We start from the raw sequence: 22,312 nt of genomic DNA, 5'->3' as shown, positions 1-22,312 counted from the left end.
TATCCAAGCCCCTCCTGATGTGGCCCATTGAGTCCCCATCCCCCAAACCTTCCTGACAGTAGCCCCGAAACGCTCTTGGTGTGACCCCAACCCCGAGGTCTTCCCAACACAGCCCCCTCCCATCATGCTTCCAGCCCAGGATCCCTCCTGACCCGGGCCTGGGCCCTTCCGCCCTGTTCCGGCACGGTTCAGCATTGGCCACGACAGGTGTCGCCACTGAGGCGAGCCGAGTTGGCATGGGACTGTGCTCCCTTGGGGAGGCCCCCGTGTGCCCAGGAGGAGGCTCACCACCCCCTGCTCCCCACCCAGGTGATTGGACACAGCAACTTTGGGACGATCCGCTCCACCACGTGTGTGTACAAAGGTGAGACCATGCTCCACCATGGCCCAGGGAGCTGGCAGGGAGTTCGAGGGCCCAGGCCTCAGGCAGGAGGCAGTTTTTGTTTAAAACCCTGCAGGGTCTGACACGACTCTTTCCAGGGAAATGGATCTACGAGGTGCTCATCTCCTCCCAGGGGCTCATGCAGATTGGCTGGTGCACAATCAACTGCCGCTTCAATCAGGAGGTACCGGCGGAGAGGGGCCCTGCCCAGGCCTCAGCAGGGCTCAGGCAACCCCCAGCCCAATGCGGTCCTTTGAGGACCCTCACCTGGACTGTCCTCGGGAGGAGGACCATGTCCCACCCCATCCCAGGACACCGCAGCCCCAAAACAGCCCTCCTGCCTTCCCTGGGCGCATCAGCCCCCTTCAGTAGAGCCGTGTGGGTCCAAGGCTGGTGGCTGGCGGGCTCTGGTCCTGCCCCTCCCCACTCCCCGGACCTCATGGACGGCTCCTCCCTAGGAGGGGGTTGGAGATACACACAACTCCTATGCCTACGACGGCAACCGGGTACGCAAGTGGAACGTGACCACAACGAACTACGGAAAGGTGAGGCCACCTCACCAGCTGCCACCTGCCCTCTGCCCCTCCTGTGGCTCGGTGCGGGCAGCAGTGAGGGGGTGGAGGGCACCACAGGGGGCACGGACTCAGGTCCTCTGTCCTGGGGCCAGTCTCCCCTGGTGCAGTGCAGACGCAGGTGGAGGGGCAGCGTGGGCAGGGCCCTGGGCTCCTGCTCATCTGCACGGCGTCCTCCCCTGGCAGGCATGGGCAGCGGGGGACATTGTGAGCTGCCTGATCGACCTGGATGAAGGCACTCTGTCCTTCTCCCTGTGAGTCTCCCCTCTGTCCCCAGGCCTGGCCTCTGGGGCACCCCAGGCTGCCCTCACGGTCCAGGCCCTACTGTAAGGGCTTTGGCTCTGGCAGCCGGAGGGTGGGCAGCCCCGACAGAGGGCTGCTCACGGGTCCCTTTCAGCTACCTCCTTCTTTCTTAGCCCTGGCTCACGGGCCCTCCTTTCTGCTCCAGGAATGGTGTGTCACTGGGCACCGCCTTTGAGAACTTATCCAGGGGCCTGGGCATGGCTTACTTCCCAGCCATCAGCCTCTCCTTTAAGGAGTCTGTGGCCTTCAACTTTGGCAGCCGTCCGCTGCGATATCCTTTTATGAAGAAGGCAGTGGGCCGCTTGGGTGCACTTGAGGAAGTTAGGAGCAGGGCTCCCTGCTCCCAGAGCTCTGTGGGCTGGGGCGGGCCCTGCTGCCGTGAGGAGTGAACGGGTAGGCTTAGGTGAATGTCAAGGATGATGCTTACACTAACCATCGTTGCTTTAGTTGAACAGTGAAGAGCATGAAGTGGCAAGTGGAGGTTCAGTCCACGGAGAAAGGGGAGGGAGGGGTGTGGTGCAGACTAGGCAGTCTGACCTCACAGCCCTGCCCTGGAGCCCAGGCCCCACCGCAGGGGTCTTGGCGGGAGCGGTGGGCGTGCTGAGCCACAGAGCAGCTGTTGCTGGCTTAACTCGGTGGTACCTACCCAGTGGCGGGCTACCGGCCCCTGCAGGACCCGCCGAGCACCAGCCTGGTGCGGGCACAGAGGTTGCTGGGCTGCTTCCGGGCAGTGCTCAGCATGGAGCTGGACCCCGTGGTGAGCCGGCATCCGGGCTGGGTGGGCTGGGGGCTTTCTGCAGCCCTCCGCCCCTCACCGTCCTCTCCTCCCCCGCATCCCCAGGAAGGGCGGCTGGTGGAGAAGGAGAGCTCTGAGTGGCAGTTGCAGGGACAGCCCACCGTCCTCCTCACCCTGGCCCACATCTTCCATCACTTTGCACCGCTCCTGGTGAGGGGATGTGAGGGAGGGGAAAGGCCCAGGTTGAGGGCTGGGGTGCTGAGGTGTGTGAGGTCCAGTTGCCTCACCTGGCAGGACCCCCATGACCAGAGCTCTCAGACCTCAAGGATGTCATGGGGCAGCGGGGGCGGGGAGGAGGAGATGCTTCCAGCTGAGGGTATCGGGCTTTCTAGAAAAGATCCAGGGGTGGTGACATCCGAGGCCAAGGGAACAGCCTTTGCAGAGCCCCAGAGGGGCCGTGGGGCAGCGGCCTTTCCTGTGTCTCCATCAGACCCCGGAAGGGCTCCTCCATGTCTTAGGGGTCCTCCAGGGGGCCCAGGAGCAGGGTGGGGTGGGGGTGGGGGGCGGCCTGAGAGGGATAGAAGGCCGCCGCCTCACCAGCACCCGGCCCTGGTGCAGTGCGAGGTGTACGTGGTGGAGGCCGTGCTTATGAGCTTCCTGCTGGGCGTCGTGGAGGCGGGCCCCCCCGAGCAGGCGCAGACCGTGGTACACCATGTCCTGGACCTCCTGTGGCTCTTCATGGAGGTGAGGCCAGGACGGGGGAGGTGCGGGCAGGTATTGGAGAAGGCCGCGCGGACGGCTGGCTCGGGGCTGCCCTCGGCGGCTCGCCGTGCAACCTGACCCCCTCTTCCAGGACTACGAGGTGCAGGACTGCCTCAAGCAGCTGATGATGTCCCTGTTGCGGCTGTACCGCTTCTCGCCCATCGTCCCCGACCTGAGCCTGCAGGTGGGAGCTCCCGCCCCAGCCCTGAGCCCCCCAGGCCTCCCCCGCCCCCTCTGAGCACCCTCTCCCCACAGATCCACTACCTGCGGCTCACCATCGCCATCCTCAGTCATGAGAAATCCCGCAAGTTTCTGCTTAGCAACGTCCTGTATCCTCCCCTTGCTGCCAGGCAGGCCAGCCCTGCGGTGCCTGCTGGGGTCAGCAGAGGCCCTGGGAGGGCGGTGTGCCTTCAGCCAGGGCTCACCATGGAGGCTCAGGAGGGCCAGAGCCACCTTGTTTCAGGACTCAGCCTTCCAGCACTTTCTCTCCAGAGCAGGGAGGGTAGCGCTACGCAGAGGTGAGTGAGGTGCCACCCGCGCCTGCACTCTTCAGCCAAAGTGCCGCACTTTTATCTGTGGTTCATGGCGGATGTTCCTGCGAGACCTTCTTTATGGAGTCAGCTCTTGTGTTTCCAGAAAAACATGGAGAATGGCAGGAGTAGGAAAGAGAGCGTAGTTTCGGGCCCCTGGCTGGGAAGCCTGTGCCGGTAGCTGTCCTGTCTCTCTGGGGTCCTCAGCCTCTAGGAGGCAGAAGCATATGGATAGGCCACAGCCCTCCGCCCAGCTGTCCCAGCATCTTCTGCTCCTGTGACAAGCCGTGATTGGGTGCTTGCAGGGAATTGGGCAGGGAATTGACAACCACAGCCCTTTCTCAGGGCTCACAGGCAGGGCAGACAGGCACACAGCAGCCACGGGCCCCTGGGAGGGAGGCGGGCAGGCTCTGGGAGGGCTTCCCAGGGAGGACTCGCGAGGGTGTCCGGGGCCCTGGCGGTGAGTGGAGCTCTGCCTTGACGACCACCAGCTTCGATGTGCTGCGGTCTGTCGTCTTCTTTTATATCAAGAGCCCACTGCGTGTGGAGGAGGCTGGCCTCCAGGAGCTTATCCCGACCACGTGGTGGCCCCACCGCTCCCCCAGGGAGGTGAGCAGGCCTGAGGCGGGTGGGCGCGGTCTCAGCGAGGGCTGACCTGGGCTGTCTGAACCACCTGTGCTTGGCACACGAGGCCACTTCCTGGGCTGAGGGCTGGAGCAGGGGTCTCCTGGGTCCTGGGTGAGTCTTGCTGTCTCGGATCCCCCTGCCCCTGCCCAGGGCAAAGAGGAGGTGAGGGAAGAGACCTCTGAGGAGAGGCTCCGGCGGCGTGCCTACGAACGGGGCTGCCAGAGGCTCAAGAAGCGCATTGAAGGTTGGCCCCCAGCCTTGGGCACTGGGTGGGGGTGGAGGATTTGCGTGCAGGTGTACTTGGGGCACTTCGTGGAGAGCATGCTTAGGTGGGACGCAGGGATCCCTGGTGGTGGAGCCCTGATCCAAAGCTGCTCCCCCTGCCCGTCTCCGGGAGCCTGAGGGTGTCCTGCTCTCCACCCCACCCCCAGTGGTGGAAGAACTACAGGTCCAGATCCTGAAGCTGCTGCTGAACAATAAGGATAACAATGGGGTGAGTGACTCCCAGGCCTGCCTGCGTCCCTGGTGGGGAGGGTGCCAGACGGGCCCCAGAGACCCAGAGGGCAGGGCTGGCATGGGCCCTGTGGCAGGGTGCAGGGCGGGGGCTGGGACGCACCACTGGGTCCAGCCTGGGGCCAGCGTCCTCAGTTCCTCACAGCCTCAGCTTTCCCTCCCCCAAAGGGTGAAGCTTCCAGGTACATCTTCCTGACCAAGTTCCGGAAGTTTCTGCAGGAGAATGCCAGCGGCCGGGGGGTAGGTGTCCCCACCACGGCCCCCCAGCTGTGTCGTGTGGTTTGCACCTGGTTTCAGGCACCGTCTGCTCGTCCCCTGCTGCCCCGCCCTCCCCACTGAGTCCCGGGTCCCAGGGCAGGGCCTCGGATGAGGAGCAGGCTGGCCCCTGGGCCACACAGACATGTGTCTCACACCTGTGTCTACAGAACACACCCATGCTCTGCCCCCCCGAGTACATGGTCTGCTTCCTGCACCGCTTGATCTCAGCCCTGCGCTTCTACTGGGACGAGTACAAGGCTTCGAAACCACGCACCTCCTTCAGTGAGGGTGAGTGTGACCCGGGCCCCACATGGCAGGCGCTGGGCAGAGCTGGACACCGGGCCGCCTCTGGGCGTTGGCTGAGGCCAGGGCTGGGGGCACTGTCCCAGGCCTCCTGCCTGACGGAGCCCTGCTCCCTGGGGCACAGTGTTTGCTCTGATGGTCCCCAGCTTCCTGTCCTCCATAGGCCCCTTTCCTCGGTCCTTGCCCGCCCATCCCTTCGTCGGGGTTGCCTTGGGTGGGCTCTGAGGTGTTGGGGGCCCTGCATTTGCGTGGAACAGAGTCCTCTAGACTCAGTGGGAGCAGCCTGGATTGGGGGATCTCCCACAGGGCTGGGTCAGGGCCCTCTGATTCTCCCCTGGGTGACGCACAACCAAGAATGCCCCCTTCATCCCAAGTTGTGCCGTTCCTGGAACTGGCGTGAAACGGCAGAGGGCAGGAGTTGTAGGGGAAGGCTGGTCAGGTTGGTGGCCTAGGCCAGGGGTCCTGCTGGGCTCTGACTGCTGGTCTGACCTCGCAGAGGCCTACGTCCCACCCCAGATCTTCTATAACGGCAAGGTGGACTACTTCGACCTGCAGCGCCTCGGAGGCCTCCTTTCACACCTTCGGAAGACGCTCAAAGGTGTGCGTGGGCCTGTGGGTGGTGAGCAGGGCAGCTCCTGAGCCAGCCCTGCCTTGACTGCTGAGCTGCGCTGTGTCCACCAGAGGGCGCCTGAGCTTCCCACCTGCTCAGCGGGGAAGATGCTGCTCTCCCTCCTTGCCTCGGGCTGTCGTCCAGCTATTCCTTCCCCTGCATCCACCCCAGAGGAGGTCTGGGAGCCCTGTCATGAAATCCAGGGCTGATGGAGCAGGGGGAGGGGAACCTCGGGGTCTCGGTGAGGGGTGGCGTGGGGTGAGGTGGCGCATGTTTGCTGCTTGAGCTGCTTTCGAGGTTGAGCACAAGCGGCTCCGGTGCAGAGGGCGGAGGGCACAGTGTGAATGGTGGCAGAGGTGCCAGCGGCAGCCCAGCACAGCCTGGAGAGGTGTGCCAGAGCCGGTGTGCCAGAGAGGAAAATGAGAGGCGGGAAGCAATGGGAGACGAGGCCTGGGAGTCTGCACGGCGGAGTCTGAAGTCCTGTGGGCTACAGAGTTGCTGGAGGCTCCTTCAGGGACAGGGGTAGCTTCGGAAGGTCCTGAAGCAGAGGAGCAAGGTTGGGGTTGGGAGTCTGCATCGTAAGAAGCTCCCTCTGGACACTGGGGTATGGAGGGTGGAGTGCAAGGGCCCAGAAGGAGACAAGGAAGCAAAGTCGTCCAGGCAGCAGAGGAGATGGGAGGATGTTGGGGGGGAGGGAGGGGGTCAAGGATGAGCCCAGGCTTCCTGCCAGAGGCTGTGGGATTGAGGCCCCCTCAGGAACAGGAGCTGCAGGAGAGGGTAGTGCGGTGTGTTTGAGGGCCCAGCGATGCAGCCAGGATGAAGGCCTGGGCTGGAGGCAGAGCTGCTATGTCTGGCTGTCAGAATAGAGGTGGAGACAGGTCTACAGTGAGGCCCGGACAGCTCTGGATCAGCTTCAGTTTACGGAGCAGGACAAGGAGGAAAGTCAGAGGAGTAGGGGGTCCCTGGACAGAGTGAGGTCACGGAGATAAAGACAGAGGGAGCAACGGGAGAGCCTCCTGCCTCACTCAGCAGAACTTGCCCCACGAGACCCAGGGCCTTACGGTGCGGAGTGAAGGCTGGGTTGGAGCAGGTGGACGGCAAGGCACAGGCACTGTGGTCAATGTGACTCCGGCACGCTCTCGCTGAGGGTGCCGGGGCGGCTCCTCCTGTGACCCCTCTCCCCTCCACTAGCCTGAGAGCCTTCCTGCCCTTCCTCCTAGATGACCTTGCCTCCAAGGCCAACATCCTGATCGACCCGCTGGAGCTCCAGGCGACCACCATGGATGACCTGGACGAGGACGAGGAGCCAGCCCCAGCTGCGGCCCAGGTGCCGCGGTAGGGGCAGGCGGGGGCTTTGTGTTGGGCTGTCCCTCTAGCATCAGGGCTGGAGTGTCACACAGGCCATCTCCCCGTCCATGCTGGCAAGGAGCTTGTCCCCCGGCAGGGTCCCGTGCTGTAGGGGAGGCGTGGAGGGCCGGTGTGGTGGGAGGGCTGCCAGCTGCTGAGGCCGTATGAGACCCCGGGCCTTGAGAGGCACAGTGAAGGCTGGGCGGGGGCAGTTGGAGGACGAGGTGCAGCCATGCGGTAAACGGGGCCCTGTGGGGTCTATCCCCCGCCCACGAGTCAAGGGAGCCCAGAGCGGGCCCAGGCCCTGGGATTGTTGAGTGGAGTCTGGCCTCCTCTCTCCACCGCAGCGCCCCATGCAGGCCCTGGCCGTGGGGGGCGCGCTGCCCCTGCCTCGGCCCGGCTGGCTCAGTTCTCCAACCCTGGGCCGAGCCAACCGCTTCCTCAGCACCGCAGCTGTGAGCCTGATGACCCCACGGCGGCCCCTGAGTGCCTCGGAGAAAGTGAAGGTCCGCACGCTGAGCGCAGAGCAGAGGACCCGTGAGGACAGTAGGTGCCAGGCAGGGCCGGGCGGGGCCCCCCTGACGGAACCTTCTGTCCTGTGAGACTCTTCCCTCTTGCAAAGCCAAGTACACCCGTTCCCTCCTGGTCCTGTGGCCTGGCAGCATCTCAAGGGTATGGGAAGTGCACTCTGAGGGCGGGAGATCAATGCTACAGAAATAGGTCCTGGAGGCAGGACCTTCCCCGCCCCCGCCCGGCTCCCACATTCTCCCTGCAGGTCCGTCCTGGGGCCTGGGCAGCGGGTGAGGGCTCCCTTCTGCTGCGAGGCCCCTCCTGGCTCCATAGGCTTAGACGAGAACTGGAATGGCCCCGACCCTGACCCTGACCCTGACCCTGTCCTTGTCCTTCCCCTGTTCCCTAGTCGAGGGTAGCCAGTGGAATGAGGGCCTGCTGGTGGGGCGGCCCCCCGAGGAACCTGAGCATCCCCTCACCGAGAACTCCCTGCTGGAAGTCCTAGATGGCATCGTCATGATGTATAACCTCAGTGTTCACCAGCAGTTGGGCAAGGTCTCGCACACGCGTGTCACGTGGTTCTGTGTGTCTGCATGCGTCTGTGTGTGCCCACGAACCCACTTTCTGCAGGGGTGCTTGGGCACAGCTGTGCGCGTGAGCATATGTCACAGCAAGACTAGTGTTTCTGCCCTTTGGGCCTGACCCGATTGACTTCTGTGGGAGGGGGCTGTCCTCCTAAGGTGAAGAACCGGTTTGGTGGGGCTGGGGTCTGGGCTGTGTGTGGAGAACCATGTGCGAGGTGCCTAAGGGTCCCCCTGGACATGTGGTGTCCGCTCTCTGGTGCTCTAGATGGTGGGAGTGTCCGATGATGTCAACGAGTACGCGATGGCCCTGCGGGACACAGAGGACAAGCTCCGCCGGTGCCCTAAGCGGGTAAGGTGGGCGGGCAGGTGGCACTTGGGGAGGGCAGGCTGTGGCAGAGGGCGGCTCGCTCGCTGGGGGTCCCCAGGGCGGCCCACGAGGGAAACCTGCTCCTTGGCCCTGAGGGCTGCCCAGCAGCTCCCCTGTCCCCACCCCCCGCCCTGGCCGGCCCACGGCAGTGAGAGTGGGGCCGGCAGCAGGGCCAGGCCCGGCCTGAGCCCTGTTAGCGAGCCATGGCCTGTGCCAAGGTGCCCGCACCCGGCCACTAAGTGCTCACGCACACCCACTCTCCTCATCAATTATGGATTCGCCCCGAGTGCTTCCTCGGCCACATGCAGAGTCAGCAGGAAGCAGGGCCTGCCGCCCTGCCTCCTCTGGAGTCCCTGTGCCATAGCTCTCCAAGCTGGGGACCAGAGCCATTCCCTGTCTGGGCAGCCCCCAGCCCACACCTGCCTGCCCACAGAGCCTGGACTTGTTCAGGGCAAAAGCAGCTGCCAGAGCTGCAGTTCTAGCCTGGCATTCCTGGGGGAGCCCCACCATGGGCTCAGCTCAGCCCCATATCCACGCTCTGAGGGGCCCCGAGGCCCTGGCTTGCCCAAGCCCACCGGCAGGTCAGACTGAGGAGGGTTTTGAAGAGTGGAGCCGGGTCCACCCTGCCCTGTGCCTGCCCTGGGCACATTGGGCCCCGCCAAGCTGCGTGGGTCTGGGCACGGGACCCTGTGCTGACTGCCCTCTGCTCCTCCTCCTTGGGTGGCAGAGGAAGGACATCTTGGCAGAGCTGAGCAAGAGCCAGAAGGTCTTCTCAGAAAAGCTGGACCACCTGAGCCGCCGCCTGGCCTGGGTCCACGCCGCCGTGTACTCCCAGGTGAGCAGGGGGCCTCGGCCCGTGGCTGCTCCCTCTGCCGGCTCATGGGCTGGCCACTGGCTAGGCCGGGTGCTGCTGGCCTCGGGCACACACCTGCCCCCTCCCACCTCCTCAGGCTCTGTCCCACCGCATGCCATAACCCCTATCTTTTCATGCCCGTGAACTCAAGCAGATGCCGTCCGTGGGCCACAGTTCCTCGTTCTAGCTCTCATGGTCCCCCTTGGAGGACCAGTCTGTCCCGCCTGCCCCCGGGCCTGCTGCCTCTCCTGCTCTTCTCCCAGCGCGACCAGGGCCCTTGGCCTCCCCAGCCTCAGTCTGCTTCTCACACTCCCTCCATCCCCTGCTGTTAAGGACACTGGCTTGTTCCCTCCTCACTCATTCATTCCCTCATTCATTGAATAATATGCCCAGATCCTGGAGAATGTCACATGCCTTCGTGACCTGGTAGTTCAGAAACAAACCAGAAAGCTGAGTCTGCCCTTCCAGGACAGACGAACAGACAGTGCACTCCTGCTGTGACTGTTTCGACACCCGTCTCCCGGCCCTGGCCCCACAGCACTTGTTTTATCTCCCCAGCTGCCCTGGCATCTCCCCTGCAACCAAGCGAGCGCCCCTGGATGCTCCCCAGGTGCCCGTGTCAGGGCGTCTGTTCACCTTCGTGGACATGCCCCTCCCGCATGAGTGGGTGATCACAACCCTTGATCTCCCTGTCTCTACCTGGCCATCTCTGCTTGCTCTCTCTTCTGGTGGCTCCTCCTCAACCCCACCCACCTCCACCTGTTACCCCTCTGCTCCAGCCCCACAAAGATGGGCACTGTCTTCCCACCACTGGGATTTCATGCCCATCCACCTCCCTCCATAGGCAGTCTTGCCACCCCCTCCCTCACTGTCTTCTTAGGAACCTCACCCACCCATCTCTCTACCTTCTTTTTGAATCATGATAAACTATTTACAACATAAAATTTACCATCTTAACCATTGGAAAAAATCACGGTAAAATACAATACGTGCCTTACCATCTTGATCATTTTAAATCACTGTTTAATAGTGTTAAGTGTGTTTACATCGCTGGGCAGCCACCTCCAGAACTCTTTCCATCATCTCCCCAAACTGAGACTTAGACCCACTAACTCCCCACTCCCCTGCACCGCTGTTCCCAGTCATGGTTCTGCTTTCTGTCTCTGAGGTTGACTGCTCTCGGTACACACGTAAGTAGACTTGGTCACTGGCGTGTTTCACGCTGCATTACCATCGCGTGGTCCATCTGTGCTGTGGCATGTCAGGGTTTCTTTCCATTTTGAGACTGAGTAAATATTCCGTTGTGTGTGTGTCACGTGTTGTTTACACACTTATCCCTCTGTGGACATTTGAGGTGGTTCTACCTTTTGTCTATTATGAATAATGCAGCTGTGAACATGGGGTGCTAATACCTTTTCAGGATCCCATTTTTTAAAATTCCGTTGGGTGTATAACTAGAAGCAAAATTGCTGGATCGTGTAGTAATTCTGTTTTTAATTTTTTTGAGGAGCTGCCGTATTGTTTCTCGTAGCGGCTGTAGCAGCCCCACTAGCAGGACGCTGGGTTCTAATTTCTGCCTGTCCTCACCAATAATTGTCACTGAAAAGAAAGTTTTCACTGATAATAATCCTAACCTATGTAAAGTGGTACCTCATTATGGTTTGGCTTGCATCTCCCTAGAGGTTAGTAACGTCGACCTTACTGGGTATTTTATATCCTTTGAAGAAATGTCTAGTCCATCCTTTTGCTTAGCTTTTAATTTGATTGTTTTTCTGTTTTTGACTTGTAGGAGTTCTTTCTGTATTCTGGGTATTAACCCCTTAGCACATTACAATTAACAAATATTTTCTCCCACTCTGTGGGTTGTCTTACTGCTCTGTTGACTGTGTTCTTTGATGCACATTTAAAAGTTTTAAAAATATTAATTTATTTGGCTGCACTGGGTCTTAGTTGAGGCACGTGGACTCTTTAGTTGGGAGCACAGAGTCTTAGCCACTGGACCGCCAGGGAAGTCCCTCGCTCCCACGGCCCCTCTGTGCTTCCGCACTCCCGGCGGTCCAGTCCTTTGCTGTCCTGGACTTGGCTGTGGCCGTAGCTTCCTCATGGGCTCATCCCCACTTGCCCCTGCAGCCCCTTCTGCTCTGGGCAGCGTCCCAACAAAAGCTTCTGGTCACAAGGCACCCTCTCACTTAAGGCCTTGCGTACCTTGAAACAGTGCAGACAGGCTTCTGGCCGGGGCTGTAGCGCTGCCTCGCCAGGCTGGTGGCCTGTCCTGCCTGCCCAGCAGTGCTTGATCACATCTGCCTGAGCTCCTCTCCTGCTTCCTGGAGTCCAGCCCTTACGTCATGCTCCTGGGAGAGCTTTCCTCATCCCCCGACTGGGCTGCACCCCATGACACCCCCCCCGCCCCCAACTCCGCAGCAGCCTGCAGTACCTGTCCACCCCACCTCCCCCCGCAGGAGAAGATGCAGGACATTTACTGGCTGCTTCAAGTCTGCCTGCGGACCATCGAGCACGGTGACCGCACGGGTTCTCTCTTTGCCTTCATGCCCGAGTTCTACCTGAGCGTGGCCATCAACAGCTACAGCGCCCTCAAGAATTACTTCGGCCCCGTGCACAGCATGGAGGAGCTCCCAGGTGATGGGGCCATTCAGGCTGGGAGGGGGCAGAAAAGGGGGCCTTTGCGGAGTGAGCCCGGGAGCCCTGTTCTGAGCCCCCATGACCCAGAAGCACACATCCCACATGGGCTCAGACAGCATCAGACAAGCATCTGCACAAGTCCCGCTTGGCGGAGAGCCCTGTCCTAGGACCAGCAGCCACAGACCTAACAGCTGCTCCCTGCGTGAGGAGGAGAGCAGACAAGATGGAGTACAGGCTGTGAGGAGCCCTGCCCCGCCCTGCCAGGACTGTCGCTTCCTTCTTGGTGCTGCTGCAGCCCAGGAGCCAGCCAGCCTTTCACCCTCCATCCTGGCACTGACCATGGGGTGTGGCATCCCACGCAGGGGCAGGTGGGCTTGCAGATCACAGCAAGGAGCGGGGGCCCTGCCGGTGGCCATGAGGAGCAGGGGCTTTGCCCAGACCCCGGATTCCAGGATGGGCTTGGCTGGATCAGGCTGTGGGCTTTTAGGCTCCTGGCCTGTCCCCTGCCCTGCCCTCAGCCTCGGGGCCTACCCAGCCCCCATCCTGAGTCTGTGCCTTAGTCTCTGGCCAACCATTAGTGAAGGTACTGCCTAAAGTCCCCAGATGGCAGCTTGGGCCCAGACCTTGGAGCTGGGTCTGGAGCCCGCTCCCCAAGCCCACCACCAAGAGATGTGCCTGCTGCTGGCGTCTGCACTCCCCACCAGCTCATCCTGTCACCCCACCCTGCAGGCTACGAGGAGACCCTGACCCGTCTGGCCGCCATCCTTGCCAAACACTTTGCAGACACACGCATCGTGGGCACTGGTGAGGCACTGGACAGAGGGCTTGGGGGATGGGAACAGGGTAGCACCCCGGGCTGGCCATTTTCTGCACAGATTGCCCCCAGGTCGGGGTAAGGCATGGGCACCAGGATCATGCCAGGCACCTGCTGAGGTGTGGCCTGTCCCGGCAGACATCCGGGACTCACTGATGCAGGCCCTGGCCAGCTACGTGTGCTACCCCAACTCCCTGCGAGCCGTGGAGCGGATCCCTGAGGAGCAGTGAGTGGGGGTCCGGGGGCAGGGGGCAGGCATGCTGCCCTGCACAGCACGAGCCTCACCCCGGGCCCACCACCCGTTGCTCTTGCAGGCGCATTGCCATGGTGAGGAACCTCCTGGCTCCCTATGAGCAACGGCCCTGGGCCCAGACCAACTGGATCCTGGTTCGGCTCTGGCGGGTAAAGCTGGCTAGAGGGGAAGTGGCTGTGGCTGGAGGGGTTTCCCTGCCCCACTGACCTCCTGGCGTCTCTACCCCAGGGCTGTGGGTTCGGGTACCGCTATACACGGCTGCCACACCTGCTAAAAACCAAACCTGAGGATGCCAGTCTGCCCAGCCTCCAGAGTGAGTACCCAGGTCTGGCAGGCAGGGCACCCTCACCCGCTGCTCTGAGGTTCTCACAGACTTCCCCACTTCTCCCAGCCCCAGTCCTGGACTCGCGGTGGGCCCCGAACTTCCTGTCCATCCCCCAGGGTCTCCATTCTCTCCTTCCTCCAATCCGAGGACACTCTGGGACTATCTCTGCACACCCATGGGTGCTGGCAGCTTACGCACCGACCGCGCCCTATCCCTTGTCCTCTGACCCAGCTCCCTGACCTCCAGGCTTGTCCCAACTCCATCTCCTCTGCCCCTTTACTTCCGCCTGGTGGTGCTGACCTTGGATACCTGAGTCAAGGCAGGGGCACAGACTGGGGGTTGGCCAGGGCCCCAGAGGCTGTCCACGGGGCTACCTGGAGGAAGGGGCCATTTATTGGGAGCAAAGTCTGCATCCTTTGTCCTGTGAGCCCGAGGACCTTCACTGGGCCCAGCCCAGGGTCTTGGGGAGGCTAGCTTGCAGAGCCCACCTCCCCCACGCGGTACCTGCCCCACACAGTGGCCCGCTTCAGCCCACAGGGTGTTTCTGCCCTTGTGGGCAGTGTTTGGGCCTAATGGGGTCCCCAGAGGCCAAGGGCCTTGTGGCACGTCCTTGCCAGTTGCCTTGGTCCTGGCTCTAGGGTGGACCTGAGCTGCCCATGGAGAGCAGGGGGCAGATCCACGTCCGCTGCTGCCGGAACTATTGATTTGCTGGGGGAGGGCTGGCCAGCCCGGGTGCGGCTGAGGGCTCTGGTTACTGCTGCCTGTCAGCCCAGACTTGGCACCCACCACCTCAGCCGTCTGCCAAGGCCACACCAAGGGCAGCAGAGGACAGGAGGATGGCAAGGCTCAAAGTAGACTCTTGGGGAGAATGGCCTTGACATGAGTGGAGAGGGCTCTAGGCCGCCCTGTCTGTCTAGCACACCCTGAAGGGCATGTGACTGTGGACTTGCTGGCGCTTGGGGGCCGTTCTAGAACTTGGGGTGGGTTGGGGGTTGGGAACAACTGCAGCCTGTGGTTGGCCCAGCAGAGGGAGGGGACAGGTTTAGCCCTAACCCCTGGTAGCGCTGCACACTGTGCCCCTGCCTTCGAGACCTGAGGTTCCCAGAGAGCTGTCTCTCTGCCCTTAACCAGTGGCCCCATAAGGGAGGACAGAGGTGGGCAGGCGGGGCCGCTGACCGGGGTGTGATGATGCCCAGCCACTGCCCCCTGCCCTGTGCCCGCAGAGCCCTGCCCCTCCACCCTGCTGCAGCAGCACATGGCAGACCTGCTGCGGGAGGGTCCAGACGTGGCCCCCAGCTTCCTCAACAGTGTCCTCAACCAGCTCAACTGGGCCTTCTCCGAGTTCATTGGCATGATCCAGGAGGTGGGTCACAGGGGCACCTTGCGGGCCGGGGGTGGCAGAGGATGAGGCACCACCTGCAGTGTGGGCAGACTCCTGAGAGGCGCCCACGTGGCGGGGCTCAGATCCAGCAGGCTGCGGAGCGCCTGGAGCGGAACTTTGTGGACAGCCGGCAGCTCAAGGTATGTGCCACCTGCTTTGACCTGTCGGTCAGCCTGCTGCGCGTCCTGGAGATGACCATCACGCTGGTGCCGGAGATCTTCCTCGACTGGGCCCGGCCAACCTCTGAGATGCTGCTGCGGCGGCTCGCACAGGTGTGTCCATCTGGGCAAGGGGTCGGGACCCTGGGGACACCCTAGTGGTGAGCCCGCCCGCCCACCCACCCACCATCGGGTTCCTGCCCCACAGCTGCTCAATCAGGTGCTGAACCGGGTGACAGCTGAGAGGAACCTCTTTGACCGTGTGGTCACCCTGCGGCTGCCTGGTGAGGACCTAGAAGCCCGGGACCCAACACACTGCAGGCCTCGGTTCCTCTGCCCGGAGCAGTGCTGCCTGACCCAACAGCCTGCACTGGACCGCTGGGGCCTGGCACGCCCAGCCTAGCTCAGCTGTCTGCAGGGAGGGCGGAGGGAAGCGCTGGAGGCCCTGCAGCAGGAGCGCTTTCAAGGCTCAGCCCCTGCTCCCTTCCCCGCAGGCCTGGAGAGTGTGGACCACTACCCCATTCTGGTGGCAGTGACCGGCATCCTGGTGCGGCTCCTGGTGCATGGCCCAGCCTCAGGGTGAGTGCTGGGGAGTGCGCTCCCCTCTGGGGGCTGGGTGGGGCCTTCCTGAGGCTCACCCTCACGTGGGCCTCAGTCAGGCCTGGGCACCAAAGGAAGCTCGAAGAGGTGTGAACCCAGTAACGAGTAACTAGGTGGCCATGGCAGCAGCTCGGAGCAGGAGAACCCAGGACCTCAGCAGCGCAGGTGCCCTGGCCTCGGGCACCAAGAGTCAGTGCTAGGGGTGGGGGTGCCATCCTACCATGCCAAGACAGCCCTCCTGGGCTTCAGAGCTGAGTGCACACACCTGGGTCTGAAGCCTCCAACAGTGAGCATGTACTGCCTTTATTGAGAAATCCCATGACAGCTGGATCCAGGACACTTGTGGGCCCCCTGGCCCAGCCCCCCTCCCTGGCCTCCCCACAGTGGGAGCGGTGAGATGCATATGAAGCCAGGGCACTACTTCAGCCATTAGGGCTGAGACTGGTGCCAGCCCTTAAGAGGATTCTACCCTCAGGGGACAGCAAGTTCCAGCTGGGCCCTCGGGTCTCAGCCAGGCTTGGCAGGCTTTTTACAAACAAGCTGGGGGCACAGGCCGTGGCGCCCCTTACTGCTGTCTTGTGAGCCCATGGGAGAGGCCCTGCCCTCAGTGGCCTGTGATGCTCAAGGGGTCCCTTAAGGAGCTTACTTGCTGCTTGCCTGCTCACCAGACTGCATGGACTTGTGAAGCTTGAAGTAGCTGAATGTAGGTGCATGGGGAGTCATATTTCACCAGAGCAAGGGCTTGGAATTTCCTCTTTGCACCCTGCAGGTGGGGACTGGTCTTCATTTGAAGTCCTCTTCCTCTTCCCCTGCAGGCCGCTCCCTTCCCGTCCCCTTGGGGAGCGCAAAGTGGTCACGGTTCCCTGCCTCACCACCACTCTCCGTAATGGCAGGCCGCCTCGGCCCCGCCACTCATTCTGGGGCTCTGATTGCAAGGGCTCTTCCAGCTGGGCCTTGGTTCCAATCCTCGTGGGCACACGTAGGCCCTGCTAGGTCCCAGTGATGGGGAGAAGCAGGAGAGAGGTAGGAGACCTGAAGTCCTCTACCAGTGGGGTCGCTGTGGGAGGCTGGAAGACCAAGCCCAGGGCTTCCCACCAGCAGCTGGCAGTTGTTTGGGTAGCAGCTGGGAGCAGGGCAAGCAGCAGGCAGGCAGCGGCCTCAGTGGGGGCCATGGGCAGCCTAGGTCATCACCAGACCTTCAGAGGCTGTGGAGCTAGTGGACTCGGAGCCAGCCTTGAGCCGCAGGCCCGAGGGATTGTAGAGGTCGAAGTCTTCAGCAACTGCTAGCTGCACACGACCATTGAGGCCCCTCCTGCCAGGCTCCAGAAAGACCACGTGCTTGTGGACACTGGCTTTGCGACTGGGTGCGTCAGGTGGCGTGGTGCTGAGCACCGAGGACTGTGCGCTCAGCTCCCGGAGCGGGCTGGGTGTTTGGGGCCAGCGGCGGCAGCGGCGGCAGCAGTGGCAGGTGCGGCGGCAGCAGCGGCGGCAGCCGGGGCAGGGCGGCGCGAACAGGTAGAGGAGCACGAGCGTCAGGCCCACCGCGCAGCCCAGCAGCGTGGTGAAGCCGGTGTTGAACGCGTCGGGCTCCGGGTGGGGAAAGGACACACTCACGTTGTACTCGTGCGTCTGGTTGTGATGCAGGCGGGGCCCAGTGGCCAGGCACACAAAGACACCCTCGTGCCACGGCTGCACACTGCCGATGGCCAGGCTCCCGTCGGCCAGCACGGCGATGCTGCCATTGCGAGATCCTGGTGCCACGAGCAGCTCGTGCTGCGGGGAAACCCAGGCCACACGTAGGGCTGGGGCACTAGTGTTGCAGTGTAGCCGCAGGGACTGCCCCACCTGCACGTGCAGCTGCTCTTCTGGCCGCTCCAGGTCCTGAGCCAGGGCCACCGAGCAGTTCTCGAAGACACGGCTGTGCGCAAAGAAGCGCACACGGGAGTCAGGTACCTTGAAGGCCAGGCAGGTGTACTCGCGGGCAAAGTCGCTCACGGCACTGAGCCCCCGCTGGTGCCAGCGTCTCAGCAGGTGGTAGAGACGGCAGTCACAGGGTAACGGGTTGTCGTGCAGATAAAGGCCGTTCTTGAGAAAAGCAGGCAGCGCAGCCAGGTCAGGCACAGGGGTGCGTCCTATGTGGTTGGAGGAGAGATCCAGAATACGCAGGTGGGCCGCGCCCAGCCCGTGCAGGTGGTTGAAAGAGAAAGATGAGAGTTTGTTGCAGCCTAGGTAGAGACGACTGAGCGTGCCCAAGCGGTGGAAGGCACGTTCATCCAAGTGCGCCAGGTGGTTATTGAACAGAAGCAGCGTCTCCAGTGCTCCCAGCCCGTCGAGGTCGTGGCGGCCAAGTGCCCGCAGGGCGTTAGATGATAGATCGAGCAGCCGCAGGCCACTGGCGTTGGTGAAAACTCCCCGACCCAGTGCCTCCAGCTCATTGTGATTTAAATGCAGGGCGCGGAGCCGGGAGAGGGGCGCCAGCCAGCCAGGGGGCAGGCGCTGGAGCCCATTGTGGCTCAGGTCGAGGTCTGCAGCCGCGACCGGTAACGTGACCGGCACCTCCCGCAGCCCCAGGCCGGCGCAATCCAGCAGGTCGGCAGCACAGACGCATTTGTGGGGGCAGTTATGAGGCGCGTGGGGCAGGAAGCTGTCTGAGTCCTGGGTGCCTAACCCGACGCGCAGCAGGCACAGTAGTGTGCTCTGCAGCACCAGCCGGGCCATATCGGAGGCTGCCGGGGCCAGGACAGGGCAGCTCAGTGGGCGGCACAGATCCGAGACTCACCCGGTTCTCTGGTGAGAAGTGCCGGGCGACGGTCAGCGAGCCAGGATGCGGGCTCCGTCTCGCAAGGCTGACTAGTTCCAGATTTGGAGAAGTGAGTTGGCCGCGCTCGCTCACCACGCCCTTCTCGGGCTTCCCCAGCTCCCTCCTGGAGTGCCTTCCTGAGCGCTCTCAAGCTTCTAAATACTCCCCGGGAGGCGATTTCTCAGGGGGCGGGACTGCCGGCTCCCATTGGCTCCCACTGGAGGGGCGGGGCCGCCGCGTCCCGCCCCCCCCCCCCCCCGCGACCGTAGTCCTCGCGTGGCCGCCAGGGGGCGCGAGTTTGGCCGGCGGCTTTCCAGAGGACCTGTCTCCCGGAAGAGAAGAGGAAGCCTGGGAGGTACGCCTTCCAGCTGCTTGTGGTTTTTTTTTTTTTTTGAAGATAAACGTGTATTAGGGAGATGGCGTTTTCCTTGAAGGATTATTGTGTATGAGGGGCAGGTGTTTCTTCTGTAGGGTTAATGTGTAAGAGAGAGCAAGTGGACTTTCACCATCTCATGGTGGTGCCCCCTTTGACCTGCTCAGGAGCGGGTCCTTACTGCAATCTAGGACTTTACTGGGAGGATCTAAGAGCAGGAGGGAGATAGGGTGGGACGAACAAGGATGTAACGGGAGTGGGCTGGACTTTCACAGGACCCCACCCCTCCAATAATAGGGATTTCAGGCCCAGGCTCCTGACTTCCCTTGTACCCTCTCCTACCTAGGACGGAGAGAGCCACGTCAGTGCTCCTGGCTGATCCCTGCTTCCAGCTCCGCTCCATATCTTACCTGTTGGGGCAGCCGGAGCCCCCAGCCCCTGGCACTGCTTTGCCTGCCCCTGACCGGAAGCATTTCTCCCTACAGAGTTGTAAGTGGGCCAGGGAAGACAGGGATTTGGGGCTGGGTCAGGTCATTCGTCTTAAGAACAAATTCCCAGGCTGGAAATACTAAAGAGGCACTGGGTTCTGAGGCCACATTTGGCCTGACACCTCCTCCCACCCCACCCCCACCACAGATACAGATTACATCAATATGGAGGAGCTGGCCCAGGTGGAACAGATGTTGGCACACCTAACCTCTGCATCTGCGCAGGCGGCAGCTGCCTCCCTGGTGAGTGGGGCCACAGCAGCTCAGTGCATGTCAGCACAACCGTGTGTGTAGTGCACACCCACTTGTCTGGGTGTCTGACCCAGCCCACCCTGCACTCTGCTCCCTGCAGCCCACCAGTGAGGAAGACCTCTGCCCCATCTGCTACGCTCACCCCATCTCTGCTGTGTTCCAGCCCTGTGGCCACAAGTCCTGCAAGTAAGTGGGCCCCTCGGGCGCGGGGGCGGGGGAGGTGGAAGGGGGCTACACCAGCCACTGGCGCACCCTGCCGTTGCAGAGCTTGCATTGACCAGCACCTGATGAACAATAAGGACTGCTTCTTCTGCAAAGCCACCATCGTGTCAGTGGAGGACTGGGACAAGGCCGCCCACGCAAGTGCCACTTCCTCGGCTGCCTAGGCCCGCCTCGCCCACACGCAGGAACCTCCACCCCTCAACTCAAAGCCAGGCTGGGCCCTGTTCATGAGCCCCTTGCCCCGTCCCCCTCCCCTCCCCATCCCACCTCCTCGCCTGTGTGAGCCTGTGTGAACCCCGTCAGCAAGGGCCCAGCCGTGCCCTATTTGTGCCTCAGCTTGATTTTCAGTCAGGGCCGCGGTGAGCATTAAATTATTATTCCATACAGTCCCAGCCCAGTTGTTCTTAAGGGAGTGGGCTTTGTGGGGTTTGTCTAACAAGGATCTTGCCAGATTATGTCCATGGGAGAAGGCAGGTGTCTGGCAACTTCAGCCTTATCCAGTCCTCCCCAGTCACATGGCAATGAGTCCAAGGCCTTTGGACGAGTCAAGCCAGTGTTCCCCTTGTCACTGGGGAAATGGGCTCCACCGGCCCCGCAGCACCCCTCACATGATGATGCGTGGCTCCGGCACTGACTCACCAATAGACTTGTGGGGCAGCACGCTGGCCCCGTTGAGGTAGAGCTCGTCGTTGACGATGACATCCTCGCCCAGCACTGTCACATTCTCCATGCGCACCTGCGGGGAGGAGGCGGGCACAGCAGTGAGGCAGAGGTGGTCCCCACCCTCCCCGCCGAGCCCAGCCCAGAGCTTACCCACTGGCCCACACGGCAGCGCCAGCCCACGATACAAGACTCCAGCCAGGAGTGGGAGCGGATGTGGGCGTCTCGCAGCACGGTGCACCGCCGAATGCACACGCCATCCTCCACCACCACACCGGGACCCAGACTCACATTGGGGCCTATGCTGCAGTTCTCACCGATACGGGCACTTGGGTCCTGAGGACAGCGGGGAAAAGCCAAGTGGGCCACCTGTCCTCCTGGATGGAGGGGACAGATTATGGGCTGGGCAGGGGCCTCACCACCAGCACGTTGCCCACAATGCCAGGGCCTGAGCACAGCTGCTCAGGATGCTTCTGTCGCAGTGACTGTAGGAAGAGGCACATGCCAGTGAGGAAATCCTTGGGCTGCCCGATGTCCATCCAGAAGCCTGCAGGGGGAGAATGCATCAGGGGGCTCAGCCCAGCCACAGACCACCCCCACCCGGTGGCCTCCCTGCCTCACCCTGCAACTCCATGGCATAGAGCTGCCCTTCCTTGGCCATGACAGGGAAGATCTCCTTCTCAATGGATGTGGGCTGCAGCTGTGAGAGTGGGCAGCTCGTGAGCAGGGTCATGGCAGTGGTGGCCTGTCCTACCCAGCCCACCCAGCAGCTGGCTTCTACACACCTGGATGCGCCGTAGCACTGAAGGACTCAGGATGTACATGCCTGCATTGATCTTGTTGGACACAAACACCTGCGGCTTCTCCACGAACCGGTGAATGCGGCCTGTGTCCGCCTCACACACCACCACACCGTACTTAGAGGGTTCCTCCACTTTGGTCACCTGAGTGCAGGGGGACTTCAGGCCTAGTCCAGTACTCCTGAGCCTTGATGTACATGCTGTCCTAAATTTCCCACGCTTTGTCCCCAATGCTTAAAGGCACAAACTGCACAGCTCTACACCCACAACACCACCGGGTAGTTCAAGGCTGCAGAGTGGGAGACGCTGGGCATGAGGACATGCGTATCAGAGAAAGAAAACGTGCTATCTTACCAGAATGGAGCCCTCCTGACCGTGGTGCCGGTGGAATTGCACCATGGCTTCGAAGGGGAAATCGCAGATCACATCACTGTTCAGGACGAAAAAAGGGTCTGCAGTCTCACAGAGCAAGTCTCGGGCCAGGGCCAGGGGCCCAGCTGGGGGAAACGGAGGCCACCATCATCTTGAGGGTCTGAGCCCCTGGAACCAGGCTCAGCAATCCCCATCCAAGCTTAATCTTGCCCTTTCCTGGCCCTAAACCCTCTCCAAGGGATCTTGCTGTCTCTCCTGACCTGTCCCCAGAGGCTCCTCTTCGTGGGACATGGAGATTCGGATTCCTAGCTGGAAGGGAGAAACGCCCCCGTCAGTTTCCTCTCATCAGAGTGAAGAGCAGGGACCAAGGGAAAGGGCCAAAAGTCAGTGCCTCACCTTTTGCTCCTGCGCTTTCATTTCCTTCTCCAACACCTGAGACATATAACTCACGGCCAGAATCACGTGGTCCACGCCGGCCTGGGGGACAGAACAGCGCCCGCCGCCAGGCAGGCTCAGCCGAAGGCACGGAGTCCCCGATCCCCAATCCCTGGCCAATCCCACTACCTACCAAGACCCCGACCAGGGCCTTACCGCAGCCAGCGCCTCCACTTGATGCAGCAAGATGGGCTTATTGCAGAAGTCCACCAGCGGCTTCGGGATGCTTAGCGTCAGCGGCCGCAGACGCGTCCCATAACCGCCCACCAAAATCAGTGCCTTCATTGCACCTGTGGGCGGCCGAAGAGTGAGTCCGAAGCTCCGAGGTGTCCACGGCCCGCCTAGCGGAACCCTGCCGCACACTCCCGCCGCCGTGCCCTTCACTAGCCAGACTGACCAACTGTGACTCTGCCCTGTCCGCCCAGTCCGCGATAACGTTAGCTCGGCGGCCACAGCAAACAGAGAGCTTCGGGCTCCTACCT

General features: G+C 62.1%; 3 protein-coding genes across 7 annotated transcripts in view; 1 reads left to right on the top strand and 2 right to left on the bottom strand.

The window, feature by feature from the left end:
- RNF123 (ring finger protein 123) overlaps nt 1-19,949 on the top strand; it is a 27,198-nt gene extending 7,249 nt beyond the window's left edge. For 4 of the 5 annotated variants that reach the window (XM_061396872.1, XM_061396873.1, XM_061396871.1 and 1 more), the window contains 34 exons: nt 310-364; nt 481-566; nt 841-927; nt 1,141-1,208; nt 1,403-1,528; nt 1,900-2,014; nt 2,099-2,203; nt 2,612-2,737; nt 2,847-2,939; nt 3,011-3,084; nt 3,777-3,894; nt 4,063-4,156; nt 4,344-4,405; nt 4,594-4,665; nt 4,851-4,971; nt 5,483-5,584; nt 6,817-6,923; nt 7,291-7,489; nt 7,863-8,008; nt 8,303-8,386; nt 9,132-9,239; nt 11,717-11,894; nt 12,627-12,701; nt 12,850-12,937; nt 13,026-13,113; nt 13,193-13,277; nt 14,513-14,652; nt 14,754-14,942; nt 15,037-15,112; nt 15,323-15,407; nt 18,948-19,090; nt 19,238-19,332; nt 19,442-19,527; nt 19,607-19,949. In XM_061396872.1, the coding sequence (XP_061252856.1) occupies nt 310-364; nt 481-566; nt 841-927; nt 1,141-1,208; nt 1,403-1,528; nt 1,900-2,014; nt 2,099-2,203; nt 2,612-2,737; nt 2,847-2,939; nt 3,011-3,084; nt 3,777-3,894; nt 4,063-4,156; nt 4,344-4,405; nt 4,594-4,665; nt 4,851-4,971; nt 5,483-5,584; nt 6,817-6,923; nt 7,291-7,489; nt 7,863-8,008; nt 8,303-8,386; nt 9,132-9,239; nt 11,717-11,894; nt 12,627-12,701; nt 12,850-12,937; nt 13,026-13,113; nt 13,193-13,277; nt 14,513-14,652; nt 14,754-14,942; nt 15,037-15,112; nt 15,323-15,407; nt 18,948-19,090; nt 19,238-19,332; nt 19,442-19,527; nt 19,607-19,727 (3,597 nt within the window). In that variant the 3' untranslated portion in view covers nt 19,728-19,949. Of the gene's footprint in view, nt 1-309; nt 365-480; nt 567-840; nt 928-1,140; nt 1,209-1,402; nt 1,529-1,899; nt 2,015-2,098; nt 2,204-2,611; nt 2,738-2,846; nt 2,940-3,010; nt 3,085-3,776; nt 3,895-4,062; nt 4,157-4,343; nt 4,406-4,593; nt 4,666-4,850; nt 4,972-5,482; nt 5,585-6,816; nt 6,932-7,290; nt 7,490-7,862; nt 8,009-8,302; nt 8,387-9,131; nt 9,240-11,716; nt 11,895-12,626; nt 12,702-12,849; nt 12,938-13,025; nt 13,114-13,192; nt 13,278-14,512; nt 14,653-14,753; nt 14,943-15,036; nt 15,113-15,322; nt 15,408-18,947; nt 19,091-19,237; nt 19,333-19,441; nt 19,528-19,606 lie in introns of all 5 variants that reach the window. The other variant, XM_061396875.1, reaches the window with a different exon arrangement.
- Nucleotides 15,711-18,146, bottom strand: AMIGO3 (adhesion molecule with Ig like domain 3). Its single transcript, XM_061396897.1, has one exon. It carries the CDS (start codon nt 18,144-18,146, stop codon nt 16,608-16,610), a length of 1,539 nt encoding a protein of 512 aa, XP_061252881.1. The 3' UTR covers nt 15,711-16,607.
- On the bottom strand, nt 15,711-22,312 carry GMPPB (GDP-mannose pyrophosphorylase B). Its single transcript, XM_061396903.1, has 10 exons — nt 22,228-22,312; nt 21,987-22,120; nt 21,792-21,872; nt 21,656-21,704; nt 21,378-21,520; nt 21,009-21,167; nt 20,845-20,923; nt 20,643-20,770; nt 20,377-20,559; nt 15,711-20,299 (listed from the first exon to the last, which is right to left on the bottom strand). The coding sequence occupies exons 2-10, from the start codon at nt 22,113-22,115 to the stop codon at nt 20,168-20,170; spliced, it is 1,083 nt and encodes a 360-aa protein (XP_061252887.1). The 5' UTR covers nt 22,116-22,120; nt 22,228-22,312; the 3' UTR covers nt 15,711-20,167.

Source organism: Bos javanicus, chromosome 22, assembly GCF_032452875.1.
Source record: "Bos javanicus breed banteng chromosome 22, ARS-OSU_banteng_1.0, whole genome shotgun sequence".
NCBI lineage: Eukaryota > Metazoa > Chordata > Mammalia > Artiodactyla > Bovidae > Bos > Bos javanicus.
Note: the sequence above shows the minus strand (reverse complement) of the source record. Positions and strands in the feature narration are given on the sequence as shown.

Coding starts and splice junctions, on each gene's coding strand:
- AMIGO3 (XM_061396897.1), bottom strand. CDS start 18,146: ATGGCCCGGCTGGTGCTGCAGAGCACACTACTGTGCCTGCTGCGCGTC.
- GMPPB (XM_061396903.1), bottom strand. CDS start 22,115: ATGAAGGCACTGATTTTGGTGGGCGGTTATGGGACGCGTCTGCGGCCG. Junction 21,521..21,655: donor AGAGGAGCCTCTGGGGACAG/GTCAGGAGAGAC, acceptor CGTTTCCCCCAG/CTGGGCCCCTGGCCCTGGCC. Junction 20,300..20,376: donor GCTGCCGTGTGGGCCAGTGG/GTAAGCTCTGGG, acceptor TCCTCCCCGCAG/GTGCGCATGGAGAATGTGAC.